This window comes from Phaseolus vulgaris, chromosome 6 (assembly GCF_000499845.2).
Source record: "Phaseolus vulgaris cultivar G19833 chromosome 6, P. vulgaris v2.0, whole genome shotgun sequence".
NCBI classification, from domain to species: domain Eukaryota; kingdom Viridiplantae; phylum Streptophyta; class Magnoliopsida; order Fabales; family Fabaceae; genus Phaseolus; species Phaseolus vulgaris.
The window spans coordinates 20,259,851-20,281,918 of NC_023754.2; the positions used below are offsets into that span (position 1 = coordinate 20,259,851).

A 22,068-nucleotide genomic window follows, 5' to 3' on the forward strand; every position below is an offset into this window, starting at 1 on the left:
AGTTATCACCATGCTACTTGACATCTCATTTAGATTGATACTTCAAATAACACCAAATAACAATAATCATTTGCCGTCACATAAAAAAATATTATTAAAAAAAAGAAAAAGAAAATACAAAAATATGGGGAGATTAAACTAAAACATATATGTTAACAAAACCAATACATAGGTAGACTATACCTATTAATAAAGAATTCTAAGAACAAACTAGATGGAAGTCTATTATACCAATGAAATGATTCTCTATGAATAATCATAAATTAGCCAACTTATCAGCACACACATTCCCTTCACGAAAAATATGAGTAACCATAAACCTGATTTTTCCACAGTAATTAAGACAAGTATTTCATCGATTACAAAGCATCTAAGGAACATTTGTCATAGCAGTAAACGCAGCACAAACCACCAAGGCAGAGTCACATTCTAGCCAAACATTAGTAAGACCCAACTTTTGAGCTTCCTCCAAAACATATATAACTCCATGAAATTCAGCAACCAAAGCAGTCTGAACGTCAATAAACGCATATAAAGCTCCAATAAACTCCCTCATACTCCCACGGGAAATACTTCCACAAGCGGCAAGACCTAGATAATCCCTAGCAGCCCCATCAATGTTAATTTTAACCAGCCCGATGAAGGAAACTCTCATCTAACAAGAAAAGGATGTAGAACTTTACCAGTACGAGTGTTAATATAAAAAAACTTGAGCACATTGAAATCGAATATATCATTCTTCATTAAAGCTTTAGACAAATTACCCACTAGACAAGTTAAATCTTTAATAACCAAAATAGCCCTATAAATCTCAATCTTATCCTAAAAACGAGCATAATTCCTCATACGCCATATCATCCAAATAGAAAAAGTTATCACAGCTAGCTTAACCAATTTAACCTTCACTATGAAAATAATGCATATCTTATTAAGCTTGCTTGAAACTTTGCTTATAGCAACAAACCTTGGTTTTTGCTCTTTAAAGTTAGGGTCCTTAAATCAAAATATGAGTTTCGAATGGTTTATAGATCCTCATCTCTTTGGCCTGGAATTAAGCAATTTTATTCTACTATACTTGATTGTACTTCTTGGACGGTTGGTACAAGTTCTTTTATTAATTTCTGGAATGATAAATGGTGTGCTCCTACTTCTTTAGCAAATATTACAGGATTATCTGATGATGCTAGTATTCCGGATACAATCTCTCAGTTGTGGACAGGTGGTGATTGGAATATTTCATTGTCTTTATAGTAGATGCCTCATCTTTTTAGTCATATCAAGGTTAGGACGGAACAGGATATTCCTAATTGGATTCTAGATGAGTCTGGTTTTCTCAGAACCAGAGATTTTCTGTGGTTGGGGTAAATCTATTTGGTCTTCATATATTCCGCCTTCCAAAACTCTTGTCCTTTGGAAAGTTTTTCATGGACGGCTTCCTACATATCAACATATTCAAAATAAAGGTCTATACGAAGAATCTATTCAACATTTATTTTTTTGAATCTGCTAATGCTTTTGCGTATTTGGAGTTAGGTTCGACACATTTTTCCTACTTTTGATTTTTCTAATAAGGATGATCTTCTTTCTTTTACTAAGAGTGATGGTAGTCAGTTGGTTAAATTGGAAACGTTAATATTTATTTTCTATCTTAATTATACTTTTTAAAAATGTATATAAATCATACATTTTAAATTTTGTTAACTTGTTATTCATTTATTTGTCTTTTATAATACGATCCCCTTATAATAATATTATTATAAGGAAATAATATTATTAAAATAATATAATAATATTTGAAATTAAAAAAAATAAAAATAAAATATTAACTTTTTGAATTGTTAAATAAGTATATTTATTGTTTTAACATATCACTATTACAATTCAGAATAATTTTTAGATTATCCATTAAAATATATATCTTCAAATTCACATGTATAAAATATGATTCCTAAAATAAAAAAAGCTAAAACATATTTTTTTTTTTAGACTTTTTCGACATCCTATAAAAGTACATAAAGAAGTGAAAAAAAAAACAAATTTTTTCTCCACCTTGTACGTTTTTTTCTTCATTCATAATAATTCTGAAAAATCATTTAATTTTTTTAAATCAACCATAATATCACATTTTTAAATAAGACTCTATGTCTTTCTTTCAATTTATTTTTATTATTTTCTTATTTAATCACAGTGATTAGAAAAACAATTACATCATTTAAGATCGTGTTGACTTAAAAATTCATTATATTTAACATTTCTCAATTTGAAGATATTTTTATTTTAGTTTTATAATTTTTTTTTATAAATTTAGTGACTTTAAAAAATATAAGTAAAAATATTAGAAAACTTATCTCGACAAACAAAATGCACTATCAGTTACTGTAAACCATCACCATCGATTAAAAAAAATAAGAAAATAACATCAAACTTCACCATACTTAACAATACATTGTTAAAATTTTTAAAAAAATATAAAGTTCAAGGGAAAAAATATGGGGTTGCAGGAAAAATTTGCCAAAATTTTTGTTGTCTCTGTTTCACTTTCTACATTGATGAAAAAACTAAACCTAGATTCCATCATCACTCACATCTTTTCTTCATCTTTTGGATTATATCTCAGGAATATAATAGTCATATTAATTGTTTGATAGAATATTTAATAAACTTATATCAATAACTCAAATAAAAAATATAAATAATACGATCATAAAAATAATAATTTTAATTAGACTTAAACTGACTTTTAATTTTGTTTCTCAACTTAACCTGTACGTAGAAGCCAATATATATTAAACTATATAAGGTGAGAAATTACTTTATTAGTCGTGTTTTTAACTTGTTTCTTACTCTTTCATTCATTTTGGTTCCTATTAAACCATTTGAGGAAAAAACGTGAATTTTACAGGTTTCGACTTTTAAATTATTATATCCAAAAGCTTGTATAATAACCTATTAAGCACAATTAATAATTTAATTAAAAATACGTAAATAGTGTGAAGATTTTTTAATTATTTTTAAAACACATTTAAAGTAGTTTCTTTATAAGCCACAGTATTAAAATACTTATACACAAGAAAGTTGAATTCTATTAATAAATCTTTTAAACTAAACATATACAATTATCAGAGTGTCCATCATTAAATATAAGAACTTCTAAAAAAATATTTAAACTTTCCTCAAGTCCAATTATATTATTACAATATTATTCTTTAAAACTTATATTGAGATGAAAAAATTAGTTAGATTAGACTAATCTGATAATGAAAGGAAAGTGAAAAACTTACTACATCTCGCATCTTATCCGTAGAAAATTAAAAAACAAAGAAAAAATTTAAAAAAAATTATTTATTTCATGAATTAATATAAATAAAAAATTTAGTAAAATATATTTATATTTTAAATTGAAATTCATTTAAATATTAATATAATTAGAAATTAAATTTGTAACATAAATTCATATTATATATATATATATATTCTAAAAATATTAACATATATTTTACGAGCTTTATGTTTTTTCTTTTCAAGTAAAACTAATTAATTAATCAAGTTATTAGGAATATTCTAACTCTGATGTAAAGTGGAGAAAAACAAAAAAAAGAAAACCATCAAGAACTACGTCATGAAAGCATATTCATGCAGCTAAAAATAACTTATAGGACTCACCAACCTCTCTTTCATAAAAAAATCAAAACCATGAACGGAGCTTAACAAGATCCATCAAATTAAGCAAATTAAATGTCCCATTCTGAAATAGAAGTGATTGCTTATCGATTACACAGAACAGACATCATGCAAAATAATCATTGAAAAAATTTAAACTGATAGTATGACAAACTATATGTTCCTACACTGATTGTGAAGGATAATGTCTTCTAATAATTGTTATGATGGAAAAGGATTATATGTTTGAATAATTGTTAGTGGTTACTGTTTTCGATATTTGTCGGATGTAAAATATTTGTAAAAGATATTCGAACACTTAAGTAAAAGTATTTTATGATTGGAGTTTGTATATGAGACAATATATTTATGTGTTATTTGATAGTATCCGATAACAGATGGTTTGATAAACTCAATAAATTATTGTTATAATAGATTTTAAATGACTTTAATAACATATTAAGAAGTACACTTTAAGCTTAGTTCAGTCTTATAAGGTGATCCATTTATAAACTATAAAATGTTATAATTTATAATCAACGTGAGATCTACGACAATTACACATATTTATCTCATTTTGCATTTTGTGAAGTGTATTTATAAAAACACTAAATAAGTCAATGTTCGAGTTAATATTTTGATTAAGGGAAGATTTATACTTATATATTTTACTTAATTAATTGTCTCAACACAAAATTTATTTTTAGTGTCTGACAAGATTTAAACAATGTGATTCAAGATTATCCCACTTAATGATGACTAAATGTAATTTATATCTTAACTTCATTTTAACTATAAAATTGTGAAAACTGAATAATACTTCCAATGTAACATGGTTAAATACTAATTATATTGTTTTTAATGGAATTAATTATATGAAATTAACCCATCTTCACATCCGAAATGGGACCTTTGTGAATGAGGATAGAACACCTTTTTGAACGAGGGTAGAACACGTATTAGCCATCTCTTCATGACATGCAAAAATCTTTGAAGACTTGAATGGAATTCAAATTCTGTTTGATATGTTATTTCTTTCAGTAATATACGGACAATATTGAAAACTACTTGACGTGTTTAACGTATACGTACAATCTCATCAAGTATAACAGAGAACACAGAGATTCATGTTGAAAAATTAATAATTACATGATATCATTTATTTTGAGTTTGTCATCATTTTTATCATTACCACTTTGCAAGAACAAATAATTTTAACTAAAAAAAAAACATAAATTTTAACTAAAAAATTAAATTCAACAAAGAAAAATGATTCACCCATCAATGTAAAAATAAAATAAAATAAATGATCATGTAAGTTATTATCTATATTGGTCACAAGTCATAATTGCTGTAAAAAATTGCACATATCTAGTTTGATCCATAATTAATGAAAAAAATGCACCTACCACATTTCAAGAAAAAGATGCTAAAAATATGTGACTACAATATAATTCATATGATGTTTGTACAATCAACTATGTTTCAAATATATTAAAAAAAAATATTATGATTACTGACATCATAATAAATTACGAATGCTCTTTTATACTAAAAACCATAAATAATTAAATGTGTTAAAAACAATAAACAATTATTAATAATAAATAAAATGATATTCTTTTCCCATATTCTTTCACCTAATTAAGTGAACATTACTTTTTAGTGTAATGTTCTTTCTTTGTTTCTTTTTTATGATAATCTACAATAATTAAATAATAGTATGAATGCACTATAAGTTGGTATTTAAAATAAAATTGGTGAAATTAATGAAGAGGTTTTGGAATAAATATTTAGAGTTGCAGTGATTTGATGAAGCGAGTTTCATTAGATGTTGTTGAAATGAAATCTGAATCACATGCATAATGTTTCTCTTCTCCTTTATTCTCTGCCTGCCATTTTTATTATTTTTGTTTTTATTTATGAATTTATTTATTTAATTAGTGCTTCCCACTCTTCCATTCTCATTTTTCGTTTTTTCTTTCTCGCTCTCTTCGCTCCCTCGCATCACAGAGACAAATCGTTTCTCTCTCCTTTTGACCTAAATCATATTCTGCTGATTCCGTGCATTTGCCTGAGGGATTACACCCAAATTGTACTCACCTTTGCAAACTCAATGCTGTTTTTTATTACATATATATTTTTAATTGGCGTCACTGTGATTGGTTCATTTTTCAGGCGGTGAATTATCGATCACGAGTGCGGCGTTGATTGGGAAGGTGCACTGCATGTTCCATTTCTGAGGAGAGGGGGTCCTCTGCTCCGAGGATTCCCGTGGTTGGTTGTTCAGATTCGTGCTCGTGCTTTGTTGTTCGAAGGTGGGGGAGTTGCTCTGAATTTTAGGTATTGGATTGGTTGGGGGAAATGTTTGCTCCGGTTCCGGATGGGACATGTGAGGGAAGTGGAGTTTCAGGATCCATTTTGATTCCTCAACGCTTTGTGTGGCCTTATGGGGGAAGAAGGGTGTTTTTGAGTGGCTCTTTCACGAGGTATACCTCTTGTTTATTACAAAGCCACTGGTTGTTATAGATGTGAATATGGGATTGTTTAGTGGTTTCTCATTTTGTGATGTTAGGAATGGGAATTGATTTACTAATGTTGACTTGTATTGTATTGACAGATGGTCAGATCATATAGCTATGTCTCCGATGGAGGGGTGCCCTGCTGTGTTTCAAGTTGTTTGCAACTTATTGCCGGGGCTTCATCAGGTTGTTTTGTCTGTTTGAATTTGGTTGGCAAACATGAGGAAATAATCTTTAGTATGATTGACACCTTTACATTGTTTACTTGTAAGCATGCATGCATGTATGTATGTGATTGACGGCCACTAGGTTCAAAAGCAATTGCTTCTCCTTGACAGATCAGTATGAGGGGATGATCTTGACAATTTTTTTTTGCTCATGTTGCCTGAAAAAATAAAAACCAAATAAGAGAAGTGTTCTTGTAAATGAATCACTTTAAAACTTCAACTTGCATGGTTCTGTTTTTAAATTTAGATTTTGTGAAAATTGGTAAGGAACCTCATGATAATTTTAAACTTTCATTAGGAGTTTGTACCAGTAATTGATGGGTAAAAGTTGGTATGGCCTTCATGGGAGACAGGGAAGTAGATCTTGCTGGGTTGGAGTTGTTGTAAAGAGTGGACAGTAAATATTGATGGTTTGATAAATGATAAAATCTTTGGGTAATTTGTGTCATTTTGACTATGGAGGAAATCATGCAAGCTTGTTTTCTCAGAAGAAGGATGATCAATTGTATGGTAGATCGGACTAATGTATTCAATAGAACCATTTAACTCTTTAAGTTTATTATCTTAGATTGCCAATCAGACTATCCTCTATCAACAACTATAACACATGAGTTTTGAAGCATGTCATATTGCTGGAGCTGGCAACCTATCAATTTTACATGATCTCAATTTGACTTGCAGCTATTTCCTATTTGTAAAATTGAAAGCCTGTATATGTTTTCTACACTTAATTTAACATCAGGACAACTGACTACATAATGAAGCCTTACTTGTATATTTGAAGGAGCAATTTCTGTTATATTGAATTTTCTACTCTCTTTGCCCCCGTATAATTTATATAATGATATTAAGAAAAAAAATTTATGCGGCTGTTTGGTTTGTGAAAACTTTTTTTTCCGCATTTAATCACAAAAATCCCATGTTTTTCACTTCATTTCCCATTTTTATAGGAAACAGCAAAACAGTAATTTTTTTATTGTTTCTCATACAAGATTTTAAAAATAAGAAATAAAGTGAAAACAATGTGGCATTTTAGAAATTAAAATTAAAAGTAAAAACAGAAAATGTTCTGTCAAAAAACCAAATGGTTATAATTTCCATGTATTGGTTACCACTAGAACGGAGGTGGGGGGGAATTTGGGAAAAAAAGGGGAAGAGTTATTTGACCATTATTCAAACTCATGCATAAACATTCAATGCAATATTCTGGTAAATGCTGCCAATTCTTCAGTATAACTAAAATTTGTTGTCATTACGATTGTTTTCCGTCTTCTTTTGGGAATTAGTTTTCTTATTGTGGGAGATATTAAAATTTTTTGATAGTTAGATTGAAGAAGTTTGGCAGGTCGGGTTTGTATTTTGCTTTATCATGGAACAAATGTTGAATAAAATAGAACTCATGGCACATTTTTTTGGCACATCCAGATTTGTTTATCTCATGTTTTTTGAAATGTTCCATAACTTGTATGTATGTAAATATTAACTTAATATTTGATTTATCTATTGGTACTTTCTTTCCTTTCACAACCACTTATAGTGTTTGTATGTTTAATATAATCCATCTAGTTTATATAATATCTCTGATGTTTTAGGAAACATTAAAGTACCGGTAAACACAATATGGAAAGAGTAACTGATTTATACTGACAGGGAAAATCTTGTTTCCACTCATGTGCAGTACAAATTTAATGTAGATGGTGAGTGGCGGCACGATGAGCAGCAGCCATCTGTAAGTGGAAGCTGTGGAGTAGTGAATACTATTCATTTAATGAGAGAACCAGATATCTTACCTTCCATCTTAAGTAACGAAACACCTGGTAGATCTCAAATGGAGATTGACAATATGGTAAGTTTCCTTTCCTCCTCTTGCTGTTATTAAATTTTTGTTTTTGGGTAGTATTCTCATTGAGACTGGAGCTTCACCTGTGTGGATGGACTTCTCTTTGCAATATCTTACAAAGTGGTCTAGACTTAACTAAACCCTATAAAAATCCGGCTTTATAAGGGGTGAAAATTGCCTCCACTATATACTGAATTTTGACGCTATCTCTAGTAAGTGTGGGACTTAGATTTTTCCCAATAGGATTGCCTCCACTATATACCATCTTTGAAAATGGTTTAGGTCTTATTTAATCCTACAAAAGTGTCTTACAAGATGAGGATTTTTGTTTCCACTTACATACGATATTTTGATACTATCTCTAACTGATGTTGGATTTGGGTTTTTTCCAATACAACACAACAAGAATGACACAGGACTGGCTTGTAGGAGTTGATTCTCCTCTGCATTAGTGCTATGTTATTAACATCCGTTTGTTTTGTGATGAAAAAACTTGCATGCATTTGTAGTCCTATTCACATGACTGTAAAATCTCAGTTTAATGAATTACTGAAGTCAGAGTTTACTGTAGAGTGAGATTTATCAGCTATTTGGAAGAAATATTGATGTTTTTGGTTGTGTTAAAATGACTTTATTTTCCTTGTTCATCATACCAAATAAAGTCACCAAGAGGAAAATGTGATTCTTGTTGAATTATTTGACTTGCTTGTGGACCTACCATTTTCCTACTTCCGGGAAGGATTTGATCATACTGTATATTAGAATGGCTCACAGACACCCTCCATTATTTGGATCTTTCTTTGGATTAGCTTCAGGTGTCTTTGGAATAACTTAAAATGGGTGACATTTTTCCAGCATCTCTTTGGTGTTAGCCCCATGATATATTTAATACAGTCTTTTCATTAGAAGTACAAAAAGATGGAGAGTCTTGTTCTATTGGTTACTTTGTTTTTACTTTGCCTAGGAGATTATCCAATTGTCCGTTTCCCCTTTTTATTGGGTGGTGCTCGTTTTATGGTATAATATTGCATTCCTAGGAGTGACATTCTTGGGAATATTATTAACAGGAATGTTCTTAGATAAATTCAAAATGCATTTTGTTGGATTTCATTAACATTTGTAGGAATGTTTTTAAAAATTCATATGATTAGAAGAAAAAGAAAAACAAGTGGAAGCTATAGTTGAGCCAGGAACTAACTAATTGTATTTCCTTGGGAATATAATTCCCACTCCTCACCTTGGGCATAAAATTAAAATAAAACAAGGTACTGCTACTTTATTTTCTGAAAGCTCATTACAAACATGGGAATATTGAATTCCTGACTTTACATTTCGAAGAATAAAGTTGTAAATCTTAAAACAAACACACTCATAATGTATGGCTCTGTGGTTAAATTTTCTTTCTTCCTTTAGATATCTTATTTTTTCTTCATATGAATGTCATTTCAAATAGGATCCGATTTCATACCTTAGTTCTTAATTTATTGTAGCCTTAGACTTATGCAATAGAAAAAGGCTACTTGACATGATCTCATAATTTACCAGGAAGCTAATTCCAGGATGCCTATGCCTGATCTGGAGGTCTCTCGCCAGCGAATATCTGTATTCCTGTCTGCACATACTGCCTATGATTTGCTTCCTGAGTCAGGGAAGGTTTGAATATTTTTTACCTTCTCAATTCCCTCCTCCTTTTTCAATAAGAACGTGAAATTTACTTTGTTTTAACTTTTTTTTTCATTGGTTTATTATAATTGCAGATCATTGCCTTGGATATAAATTTACCTGTTAAGCAAGCATTCCATGTTCTTTATGAACAGGTTTTCCCTGCCTCTTTATTCCATTTATTACTGTGGCCCCCTCTTTTCCTTTTAACTTAAATGAGGCACATTCCCATGTTTGTGCAAATGAGTTTACCTTGTATGAATTTGAATGCAATTTGCTTTCAGGGTGTATCTATGGCTCCTCTATGGGATTTTTGCAGGAGCCGGTTTGTTGGAGTTCTTAGTGCAATGGACTTCATTCTAATACTGAAAGAGGTTTGTGAGGAATAAAACATTTATGCAACTCTCCTGTGCCAGTTTTTGGTAAACGTCATGATCTGTGTCCTACAAAACATACAAATGATTAAAGCAAAAACTTAGCAACTGGTAAAAAAAATGATGAAAATTTTAAAACAATCTTGATACCTTCATTTTAGGCTAATAATAAATCATTTATTAACTCTACAAGATAATTTGGGCTTATATAAAATAATTTAAAGATGCATTTTTTTGAAAAACCTTGAAAGTATTTGCATTCTGGAACCTCATTGGTGGTCTGTCTTTAGGAAAATATCTTCTATTCCTTCCAAAGTAAGATATGTGTGGTTTAAGAACCCTTGTGTTGTCATCTTGATCGTTAGTTGTTACCTTCTCAGCATCTAATATATGATGTTATAATGGAATTCATGAGGTATAGTTCTTCTAATTAAGTAGTTATTGCAAATGTAATTTCAGCTGGGAAATCATGGTTCAAATTTGACCCAAGAACAACTTGAGACTCATACTATAGCAGCCTGGAAAGAGGGAAAATTACAACTACGCAGAACACTTGATAGTAATGGGGGATCACATCCCTGGCGATTTGTTCATGTAAGTGCTCATGAGCAGTTGTGATAAATTCTGTGTTTTCTAAGTTATTCTTCCAATTTCAAACTGTGTAAGATTGTCAACTTTTTATTCAGGGTTGTAAGCAGACATATTCAGGAATGCATTTGCAACATAATTGATGAGTTTTAAGTCCTAGACAATATGAATATCTTGTAAGACATTTAGATATAGGTATATACCACTGGTTCAATTTACATTCTTCTTAATGCATGAGTTTCATTTGGTTTGGTTTTAAGAAAAAACGTACAATTTAGTTCATAGCTTGGGCTTTCAAGCCAAACATTGTGTACTGAACCAAACTGAGATTGTGTGTATACTCAAAAACAAGTGAGACAAGATCTTATTTGAGAAATCATACTAGAGTTTAGAACTGAAAGTTTGTCTTGTCATGCTTGTAATCTGTATGTAATAGATATATGTAGGAAGTGAGAGGGAGATAAGACATTTGTTTTGTAGTATATGTGGTGGATGCTGTTGTGGTTATGATAGAAGGATACTGTGCTTAGTAATTAATTAGGGCTATACTAGGTTAAATATAAACAGAGAAAGAAAAGTACCATTGATGTATTATTACAAGTTGGGCAGTCCTTATTAAGACTAATGCTCAGTGATCTGAAAATCTACAGCCTACACCTATAACATGCATAATTGCAGATGGAAATGGTATTCAATTACATATGGGCACTAATTAACGAAATTTTCCATCCATGTGGGCTTAGTGATCTTTCTTTTGGGCCTAGCTTGAGTTTCTTTGCTGGGTTTGACAGTTTGGGCTATGTCCCACTCTGGTCCACTATCAGGCTATGAGCAGGATGATTAGACTGAAATTTCCCCTTTTTTATTATGGAATACCATCAAGTACTTCTAGATCCATTTCTTGTGTTGTGGTGGATGCTGCAATGCTTTTTTTTATAGCTAGCTGTAGGAAGCGTAAGTAGAAATGCAATCTTTTTAGAATCTGAGGTTTCAGTAGAAGTCAAGGGTGGGACTACATTAAGGTTTGGATGGCTATTGGCTACCCTAAAACTGAGGTGAATGTGAAAACATTGACAGATTAAGACTTTTTCTTAATATTATTATGTCCTGATACCTATGGACTTTCATTGGTCTTATAGTCTGTCTAGACTAATAGATGTTTTCTGCCAGTTTAGTTTTTGGATGAACTTTTTGCTGAAGCTAAAAGGTGACTATACTGTAGTGAGCTTTTCTCCCTTTCAAGTTAAGACTGGAAGCCCTGGTGAGGAAAGTTGATTGCATGGTGTTTTACCCTTGTGAAAATGGGGGGAAGAGCGAGACCTGGAAGGACAATGGAGAAAATTGTTAAGAGTGATCTCATGTTGAATATATCCCTAATGATTTGGTCTTTTAACCAAGTCCAATGGTTTTGTGTAATCCATATAGTCAACTTCATCTAGTGGGATGAATTTGTTAATAGTGTTCATTGCTTCTCTCAGTTATCTGTTTCTTCTTTTGTTCTATACTATTTATCATTTTTGTTTAATATAAATCTTTAGGTTTATTTTGATATACGGGATGGTGATTTAACATTTTATGTTGAAGAAAATGCATTAGCACTTCATTCTGATTATGTTTCTAGATTTCCCCTCCATGTATAAGAGGGCAGGAGGTGAGCTTGAGTCTTTATGATTGGATATTTTTGCTAGGCCGGACCCCATGAATGTCTAAAAGATGTGGCTTTGAAGATTTTGCAAAACAAGGTGTCAACCATTCCTATCATCCATTCTGCTTCAGAGGATGGTTCATTTCCTCAACTGCTACATCTTGCGTCTCTATCAGGAATACTGAAAGGTAAACTTCTGGTCAATTGGCTATAGATAGATAAATGGTATGGAAGTTGGACTTGGAACTGATGTATGGAGTCAAATTATCAGGTATATGCAGACATTTTAAGCACTCCTTGAGTTCCTTGCCCATCCTTCAACTTCAAGTAGGTTCAATACATTTGGGTGCATGGATGCCTAAAGTTGGGGAATCAAATGGACGGCCACTAGCAATGCTGAGACCAAGTGCTTCTCTTGGTGCTGCTCTGTCAATGTTTATTCAAGGTGATCATTCTTCTGTGTGAAGTTATCAAGGTGTTGGTTCTGGTTAGTTGCTGAGTAATGGTTTTTTCCACTAAATTTTCCAACCTCATTCACTCCTAGGGTATTCTTTCAAAGACTTTTTCATAATTAAAATAATTATATCAATTAAGAAATGGACCACAATTGAAGGGGAGGTTTGTGCACCGACAGGGCACCTTTCATTTGTTTGGCAAATATTATATGTTGGGACTCAAATCCGAAAATATGAAAAAACTTTACTCATCCATATGGAATGGTACTCACCATGTTTCATTAGGAGTTCTCCACATAAAGTGTCATTTCAATAACACATTTGTGATTGTTATTTTTGTTTTTGGCTAGAGGGATACATTTGGGAAATAGCTTTCACTGAGGCCATGGGAATTGATCTATTTTGAAAAAGGCTAGCTGTTGTAGTTGGAGACTCCAAGGCCTTACAAACCCCACACTAGAATCCCATACTTCGAATGTGGGACTCAACTCCATACCTTGCAATTGGAGCCTACCATATTATTGCTAAAGTTGCAAAAGTGAGAGTAATCGCATAGCATTTGTTGCCTAGTTTTCTGTATTCTATGTGAATATTAGAGAGAGATGTGTATTGGAATCTGTGTCTATCATACAGCAGAAATTTTATATGTATTGAAAGCAATGAACACAGGGTTTATTGTTACACTATTTAGTTGTTACCTTACCCAATTACATAATCATATTAAAGTATAACACATAATTACCCCATTTACATTGTTTTTAGCAAATCTACTTTCTCTTTGTAGCTGAAGTTAGCTCAATACCTATTGTGGATGACAATGATTCTTTGCTTGACATTTATTCAAGAAGGTAGTATTTCTTTTCTCCCCCTTTTGTCCCATGTGTATATTGAAAGGTTTCCTCCAGCCTATATGAAATGTGCCTATTATTTTCCTCTCAGTGATATTACTGCATTGGCTAAAGATAAAGCATATGCTCGGACATCTCTCGATGAAATTAGTATTCACCAGGTGATTACTGCGTAATAGATAGTACATTTGTTTGTTACCAAAAACTGGCTCTAAATATTTGCACTCATGGTTGTAGGCATTGCTTTTGGGGCAAGATGCAAGTTCTCCTTATGGGCTTTTCAACGGTCACAGATGTCACATGTGTTTGAGATCTGATTCGTTGCACAAAGTGATGGAGCGGCTGTCTAATCCTGGTATTGTTTTCTTTATTGATTATTATAAGGGAAAGGGTAAAAAATGACAGTAGTTTCTTGGTTCACTGACTTGCTTCACTTTACAGGGGTTAGGAGACTTGTGGTTGTGGAGGCTGGCAGCAAGCGCGTGGAAGGAATTATTTCTTTAAGTGATGTGTTCAGATTCTTGTTAGGTTAGTTGTGATGTGAAGGACTCCTTTTTTGTATTTGCACTGCTTTTCTGAGATGCTATCCCAGCCTTCCTTGGTGCTGTTGTCCTCGTATGCTTTTTTAGGATAGAAGAAGAAACTGAGAGAAAATTCTGTAAATTGAGGATCGCTTTTCTCTTTTTAAAAAATCTCAACTAAATCGTTTCTCCTGTGTGCCGGCACATCTGCAATACATGTGTCCAGTGCTAATAGAAATGAAGGAGAAACTGTGAAAAGAAAATAAAAACAGAGAGACTAGGAAAAGATGAACTATATAGCCGTATGCAGCACCATGCCATGCTCTTGGTTGGAGTTGGTTGTATCGTTGTAATTTAAGGGTCTTTTTTTTCCATACCATTTCAGCGTTTCTAATTCACTTTCTTTTACTCCATTTTTACATGCTTAATACATTGCATTTTTTATATTTTTATTTTAACTTCAAATACTAATTAACTTGTATTTTGTTTCGAAATAATAAATACAGATGTAAAAAGAGGTATTATAGCAAATTTAATTTCTTTTTATCTCAAACTCACCACTATAAAAGGACAAGAGGGTAGTGGGTTATGCAAGGGAGATGAAATATTTTCTTTCACTCTAATATTATCCACAGCAAAAGAAGTAAACTTCACTGACTCAAACCTCCAAATGGTGCACGGGTTGATGATGAAGCAATATGATGCCCAATTATTGTATAGTCTGTACTTGACAAACCAGATATCCTTGCTTGTCTGGCAAATGCCACGTTCCGATGTTGGTTATGTTTACCACCTTGTTAGTCGAGGGCACAAGATCCCTGTCCAAAATTTTCAAACGTTTTTTCTTGTAAAAGGTAACCCCGAATGTAAAATTCCTTGTGATTAAAGAAAAAAATTATTATTAAAACATTAAGTTACTCTTGGCTTTCTAGTATTTTTTTTCTCTTCTACTCTTAGCTTATAAATAAAGAAAATTTCGAGTTATTGATACTTGTCGGGTTATTTATTTACCCATCAGATTTCAGTCTAATACATTACTTACAGAAACATCGACATCAATGACTTGTCACGAAAGACTCACTCAGCTTAAATATTAAAATTGGTATTTCATGAAACAAACTAAGACCTCCGCTTATTCAAAATTTGTGGCCCCTTAAGTTTCTTTTTCATTTTCTTGTTTGGTGATGGTGTGTAACCTATGAAATCTAGATGTTGTGAAAAACAAATCCACCCCTAGCAGGCTGAAAATGATGATATTAAGCTGCAGTACCAAAAATGCCACCAATTAAGGGTAGTGTTAGAAACCCATTACAGTTGAGTTGCAGAGATTTCTTCCTTTCCAATGTGCAAATTGAGAAGGAACAGATGTGCTGGTCGCAAGTTCAGTTCAACGAAACAGAAATAGCCGCTGAGTGCCTTAAGAATTCCACACAATTATGCGAAGACACTGCAATCGATGGGACAAATATAACAGTGCACAAACTGCTGATATGGCAAGTTAACTTGATGAAGCCAAACTTGACCACCCAACTGAATAGTCGTAACCAAGTCAAGACCTGTTATTTTTCAATGAGCAGGTACTGTAAATTGGAGAAAGTTTGTGCATTATTTGAACTGATCTCATGAACACTGGCTGATTATTAAGGCTTGTATTGTATCACATTTGCTTGGCAATTAGCAGTATTCATGGAGCTGTGGTGTGCTATCTTTCAATTACACGCCTACTGTTTTTAAATTCCCCAGAATCCTTCTCGTCCATTCTATATTTATTTAACTGTCCCGTGCCATGTTCCCTGTCTTCAAATCTTTGCCAACTACGGTCATTTCCTCGAGACCCTCTATCATTCCCAAAAGACTGACGGGATGATCCACCACGGCTGTTTCCTCTGGACCCTCTGCCATCACCAAATGATCGGCTGTTTCCTCTGGACCCTCTGTCATCACCAAATGATCGGTTACCTCTGGACCCTCTGTCATCACCAAATGATCGGCTGTTTCCTCTGGAACCTCTGCCATCACCAAATGATCGGCTGTTTCCTCTGGACCCTCTGCCATCACCAAATGATCGGCTGTTTCCTCTGGACCCTCTTCCATCACCAAATGATCGGCTGTTTCCTCTGGACCCTCTTCCATCACCAAATGATCGACGGGACGGGCCATCAAAATCTTCAAAACTCCTTCTATTACGGCCATTTCCTTTAGAATCCCTACCATTTCTGTAAGACTGCTGGGACGATCCATCAAAATCATCATCACTGAACATATTTTCTCGGCCACCACCCATAAATCCCGAATTCTGGTTTTTGGTGAAGTTTCTTCTCCCAGAATTGTGCCTATTCCCATTATTCTGTCTGGATGGATTAAATTTGTCCCCTTTATTTTTTCTGAATGAATATGCCTCATGTATGTCATCATCCTCATCAGAGTATAAGCCAGCACCATCGTCACCCTCAGATTCAGAACCAAAGCTTAATTTCTTAGATGGACCTCTGCCATTTCTTCTTCTGCCAGCAGCAGAAACATTACCAGGTTTGAAATTGGAAAGAGTGGACCGTTGTTCTTTTGTAACAAAATCAAGTTCATCATCCTCAGATTCAGAGAATGATGTATTCTTGCGAATTGACCGGGATTGTACATTTCTTTGAGAAGTTGTTCTGTTACTTGCGTACCTTTTATCATCACTGCCTTCAATATCTTTTAATTCTGGCAAGTTTTCATCTTCCGAGAAATTACTTTTGTATGTTTCCATTCTACTACCACTATTATGAGTAGTTTCTAGCTCATAACTATCAACATCATCCTCATCCTCATCCTCAAAATCATCAAACCCTATTCCAGGTTTATGAAAATCACTATTAGCATATTCTTCATCAGGGGATCCTCGTACTCTGTTGTTCTTCTCAAGATTATCTTCCCACCCCCTATGATTTCCATGTTGAGCATTATTATCTGAAGAGAATTTTTCATTTATGGCATGAGTATCCGCATACTCAAAAGCAGCTACATCTGCACCATCTGATTCATTGTCATCAAAGTCAAAATTCCAGGCATTGGAAACCTCTTGTCGGCTGCCCATCTTATCTAACATAGGTTTGGATCCCTGTATTCTATCTTGCATTTTATTCTCCAGAAATTCATCAGGTGGGCGCTTACATTCACAATGAAAGCATACCATGTTTCTCCTGTAATTCAAGAAGTTGCACCTGCCAGAAGAGAAATAAACACAAGTCAAGCAAAAAAACATTTCAGCAAACATCAGCAACAGGGCTCACATCAGCAAACATAAGTCTGCATGCTATTAGTATTAATCATATCACAACACTTCACACTGTCCTAAGCTATAGATACGATCACTATCATTTGGGATGACCCTGTCAACGTCCTAATATCTACCCATTAGTTTTTTATAGATTTCTGTGGATTTTTTTTTAATTTTAAATAAGATTATTTAAAAATAATTCTTCAAAATACAAACTCATAAAAATTACACTTTAAAGTATAAACCAAATAAATTTGTATAATGAAATATTAATAAAAACAAAAATTAGTCTTTCCAAAAAAACAAATTCAAGATAGTTATACTACAAAGTATAAACTCAAAATTAATGTCTTTAAATAAATTTAATTCCAAAAGTATAAATAAATAAAAACATAAATCCATAAAATCAAATTTTAAACAATTCTTCAATTGTTAACCTTTTTTCACCTATAACTTTGTTTTGGTCCCTTGATTCTTAAAAAAATATACATAAAAAAGTCTCCAACAATGTGTAGTGAGTATCCCTAGGTTGGATACCATGATACCCATACTCATGCCGTTAACAAACGAACAAATAAAATACTAGAATGCATTATGGGTACCCAGGTATCCATAGCGAATTTTACCTGCAAAATATGTAACGATTTTTTTATTCATCCCTAATTAAAATTGCAGCTATTCATGAGCACGCACATGAGAAAGGGAGAAAGAGACAGGGGGCAGAAGAGCAGAAACAGTGAAGGTTAATGTTAAAATTGAAGGACAAAACTTACTCAGGACACTCCCATTCTCCTGGCAGCAATTGTCTCTTGGGACGCTTGGCATCACACTGTAAGCAAGCAGTATTCTTTGCAAAATTCATGAATTCACACCTAAAAAGTGTTCAGTAATATGTTAATTCAATATCAGGAAAAATCAAGTTTGGTGATATCATCCAAGACTTATCACAATTTATTTCCCAGCCTAATCCTATATATTCAATTACTAGAAGGAGGAAGGAAAATAAAAAGAAAAATCGACTAGCGACAGCCATCAGGGGTATGCCCAAAAATAAAGGCACTCTGTTCAGAAGGAGTGTACCAAGCATAACAAATTTGTTAAAACAATGAAATTTTCACTTGAAACTGACAGTGGTCACTGGTCAGTTGGTAAAACTGTTATTGTTATAGCAAATAAATCAGAGAGATTAAGGAACATACTTAGGACAGAGCCAGTCCCCTTTTTTCATCTCAACATCATCCCGTCCTATTCGTCTCTTTGGAGGAGGAGGTGGTTGTTTCACTTTTGGTGGTGCTTTTTTAATCACAGGAGGGGGGAGATTTGGATCAATGGGAACTGAACTCAGCTTGACAACCTCGTGAAGCAATTTACGAACCACTGTTTTCACAGACTTCTGCTTAAGAAGTGACTTATTGATGACTGAACCATCAACAGGATCAAAACCAAAAGTGAGCAGGAGCCGCATGACATCAAGAGTCCGTGCCTCATCCTCTTTGTTTGTTAGCAGATATGCCCTTTCACAATTGTTTCTCAAGCTGCAGGAACTACAGACCTGATATCAATGAATTTCTCATCAAAATTATAAATAACACGTATTTAAATATTGAGTAATGTGTTGGGGATTAAACAATGAGACCAACTAAGAGAGATGGTAAAGGGGATCTAACAAAGAAAAAAGTGACATCTATGCATGAGTAGGAGAGGGATAAAAAGAATGCTAACAGAAAAAAAGAGTTCCTTTGCTGCCAGCCAACCACAAATACAGGCACACACAGATACTAATATAAATATGCAGTGTCCGTTGAATGGCCTAGATCATAACTTCCCTTCACTTACACATGAAGATGGAATAATAACTCAAACAAAGAAACTTTCCACATTCACAATTCACACAACCATTAAAAAAATGAACAGTTATGTTTGGCACCAAACAAATCGTGCAACACTTACATCTCCTTCGTCAAGGTGAACATGCTTTCTTAAAAGTTTTGCAGAGAAAACCACCTTTCTGTCCATAGAGGGGCATCCATAACCAACCAAAACTTGAATATCCTTCCTCGACAAGGACCTGAAATCAATCATCTAAATTTTCATCATTGTAGCGCATAGAATCTTCCCATAGACATATTCCGCAACAAAACAAAGCCCTAACAGCTACAATATCACTGATTTCATAATGCGTTTTTAAAATGTCAATCAATCAGAAATTGCCTTGAATAGCAATATCATCGTTGGCTTTTACAATAACTATCTTAAAAGTCATTTCTAATTTTTTATTGGTTAACAATGTAAAACATTTATTCACTACTGTCACTATGTTGCATAACCTAATCCATTCAATCACTAAAACGAATCAACAAACTTGGCTGCACAAACCTCAATATATCAAAACGGTCTCTTCCGTGATTGAGACACGCCATGTGAACGCTCTTGAAATCCTTGGTGAAATCAAATCCTTCAGCAACCTCAGGCGGATTGAACCCTGAGTCCTGGACCATTTTATCCTCGTCCCTCCTTTTATGGTCGAAGTAATTCTGGTGCACGAGCATTTCCATCAACTGGATCCACTCGGGCCACGGGTGCTCCAGCTCCACCGCCTTCTTGGGCGGCGGCTCCGGGGGGGTTTCATCTGCGAGGGAGAGTGCTGGCTCCGGTTGGATGTCGTTTTGAGGGGGTTCATCCTTGGATTGGCGCCAGGCTCGAATGCGCTGAAGCGTTTCGTGCTTTTGAGAACGCTCTTTTTCGATGGCATCGATCTGATCGAAGACGAAGCTGAGACGGGCGGAGAGGGAAGAAGGTTTGGGATTAGGGTTAGGGTCTGGTGGAGTTGAGGAGAAAGGTTTGGTGAAAAGGTGAGAGTGAGAAAAAAAGGGTTTAGGGTATAGATTGAGGCGTCTGGTTAGTAGAAGAGATAACGCACCATAACCAGAAGCCATTACAGATATCACAACAGTGCTGTGTTTGGTATTATGAGAGTATCGACTGCAAACCTAAAACCTCCATCAACACTCTTCCACAAACCTTAAACCCTACTACTTTCTACCATATAACTCCATCTTTGTTTTCTCTTTTTATTTCTTCAATTACATTTCCCCTGTTTTATTAAAAACTCAGGATATTAAATATTAACTAATGTTAATTACCTTTTTTTATTTACCTGGAAATAATATTTCAGTTCATTGTTCTTATAAAAAAAATTATTCCTGAAAACCATTTTATGCCTAGACTGAAGAAAAATAGTTGGTATTCAGCTTCTATAAATGTGAAAAACATTTTTATAATTTTAATTTTCATTACCTCAAAATATTGGTTTTACCACAATTGGAGATTAACATCTTTAATGAAGAACATTAATTATATTCAGATGGTTTTACTTTTTCTATACCACTTAATTGTTCTTTTAGTTTTTTTTCTTAAACTCATGCTTTCTTGCAAGTTTTTTTTGTTGCTATATTTTACTTTAATTTTGTAGATAACATATTTGATTATTTATTTATATGATAATTGAATGTATTTTGGATAATTTAAAATATTAATATAGTCAATTTCGTTAGAATTTACTTATAATAATTTTTTAATTTCTTAATTGTAAAACTTAACTGTTTTATCTCAAACTCAAGTAACAAGAATAAAATGAACACTTAAAAGTTAAACAAATAAAGCTGAAATTTTACCCATTTATGTTTTTTTTACTTCTATTTAAATATTTTAGGATCCTTTTGTTGCATAAATAAATAACACATTTATTAATTTTGTTGTAAAATTTTTAAATCAAATCTAGAACGGTGGTTTCAATTTTAATTTCAACAACCAAGAAATTATGAGAACTAAATATAAACAAAAAGAATTAAGAAACTAAATTATACAATAACTCAATTGAATTATTTTATATACGGTGTGAAATAAAGCTTTTTTTAATATTAATTGATTATAAACAAGGAAGTAGAAGGGAAAAAACACCTTTAAGCTTTTCCAGCATTTTCTTTTTAGTGATAATTTCATTTTAACACTATTAACGTACTCACATTCACATTCAGATTTTAACACTAATAATTTTATCATGCACATCACTCCATCAGTAAATGATATTGTAAAAAATATCACTCCTTAAACATTTTAATTAAGTTTTAAGCAAAACAGATATAATAGTCCAATTTCACATACTATGATTTTATAGAATTAATTAATATCATTAAAAAAATTGTAGAAAGCATGCGTTCTCATGATACAGTTGTCTAAGCTTTAAACTAAATAAAATTTAGCTAAAATATTCCTAAAAAATAATCTAAAAAACATCTTTTTTTTTGTTTTCAGACTGATCTTTTTAAAAAAAGGTTACCGAAACATTTCAATTCAATATATTTCGGAACTAATTTTTCAGCCAAAATGTTATTTTTAAGGGAAAATATTAAAAACACTCGCAATCTAGGATTGTGTGCAGGAAGCAGAGACATAATCTCACCAATA

At 32.8% G+C, this 22,068-nt stretch overlaps 2 protein-coding genes across 2 annotated transcripts; one reads left to right on the top strand and one right to left on the bottom strand.

Annotated features, from left to right (window-relative positions):
* The first annotated feature begins 5,422 nt into the window (after positions 1-5,422).
* Positions 5,423-14,721, top strand: LOC137831694 (sucrose nonfermenting 4-like protein). Its single transcript, XM_068639476.1, has 15 exons — positions 5,423-5,527; positions 5,674-5,755; positions 5,839-6,149; positions 6,281-6,368; positions 8,088-8,255; positions 9,795-9,902; positions 10,007-10,066; positions 10,196-10,285; positions 10,745-10,879; positions 12,562-12,706; positions 12,790-12,963; positions 13,758-13,821; positions 13,913-13,982; positions 14,059-14,176; positions 14,263-14,721. The coding sequence occupies exons 3-15, from the start codon at positions 6,025-6,027 to the stop codon at positions 14,352-14,354; spliced, it is 1,437 nt and encodes a 478-aa protein (XP_068495577.1). The 5' UTR covers positions 5,423-5,527; positions 5,674-5,755; positions 5,839-6,024; the 3' UTR covers positions 14,355-14,721.
* Positions 14,722-15,576: 855 nt separating this feature from the next.
* LOC137831693 (uncharacterized) lies at positions 15,577-20,696 on the bottom strand. Its single transcript, XM_068639475.1, has 5 exons — positions 19,978-20,696; positions 19,552-19,669; positions 18,801-19,153; positions 18,375-18,473; positions 15,577-17,545 (listed from the first exon to the last, which is right to left on the bottom strand). The coding sequence occupies exons 1-5, from the start codon at positions 20,535-20,537 to the stop codon at positions 16,045-16,047; spliced, it is 2,631 nt and encodes an 876-aa protein (XP_068495576.1). The 5' UTR covers positions 20,538-20,696; the 3' UTR covers positions 15,577-16,044.
* Between the last annotated feature and the right edge of the window lie 1,372 nt (positions 20,697-22,068).

Bases quoted from the DNA above. Each gene is read 5' to 3' on its own strand.
- LOC137831694 (XM_068639476.1), top strand. From the start codon at position 6,025: ATGTTTGCTCCGGTTCCGGATGGGACATGTGAGGGAAGTGGAGTTTCA. The intron at 9,903-10,006 runs GTTTGAATATTT...TTATAATTGCAG, and splicing joins TGCTTCCTGAGTCAGGGAAG to ATCATTGCCTTGGATATAAA. The intron at 14,177-14,262 runs GTATTGTTTTCT...TTCACTTTACAG, and splicing joins GGAGCGGCTGTCTAATCCTG to GGGTTAGGAGACTTGTGGTT.
- LOC137831693 (XM_068639475.1), bottom strand. From the start codon at position 20,537: ATGGCTTCTGGTTATGGTGCGTTATCTCTTCTACTAACCAGACGCCTC. The intron at 19,670-19,977 runs GTTTGTGCAGCC...GATTGATTTCAG, and splicing joins GACCGTTTTGATATATTGAG to GTCCTTGTCGAGGAAGGATA. The intron at 18,474-18,800 runs GTATGTTCCTTA...AACACTTTTTAG, and splicing joins GGGGACTGGCTCTGTCCTAA to GTGTGAATTCATGAATTTTG.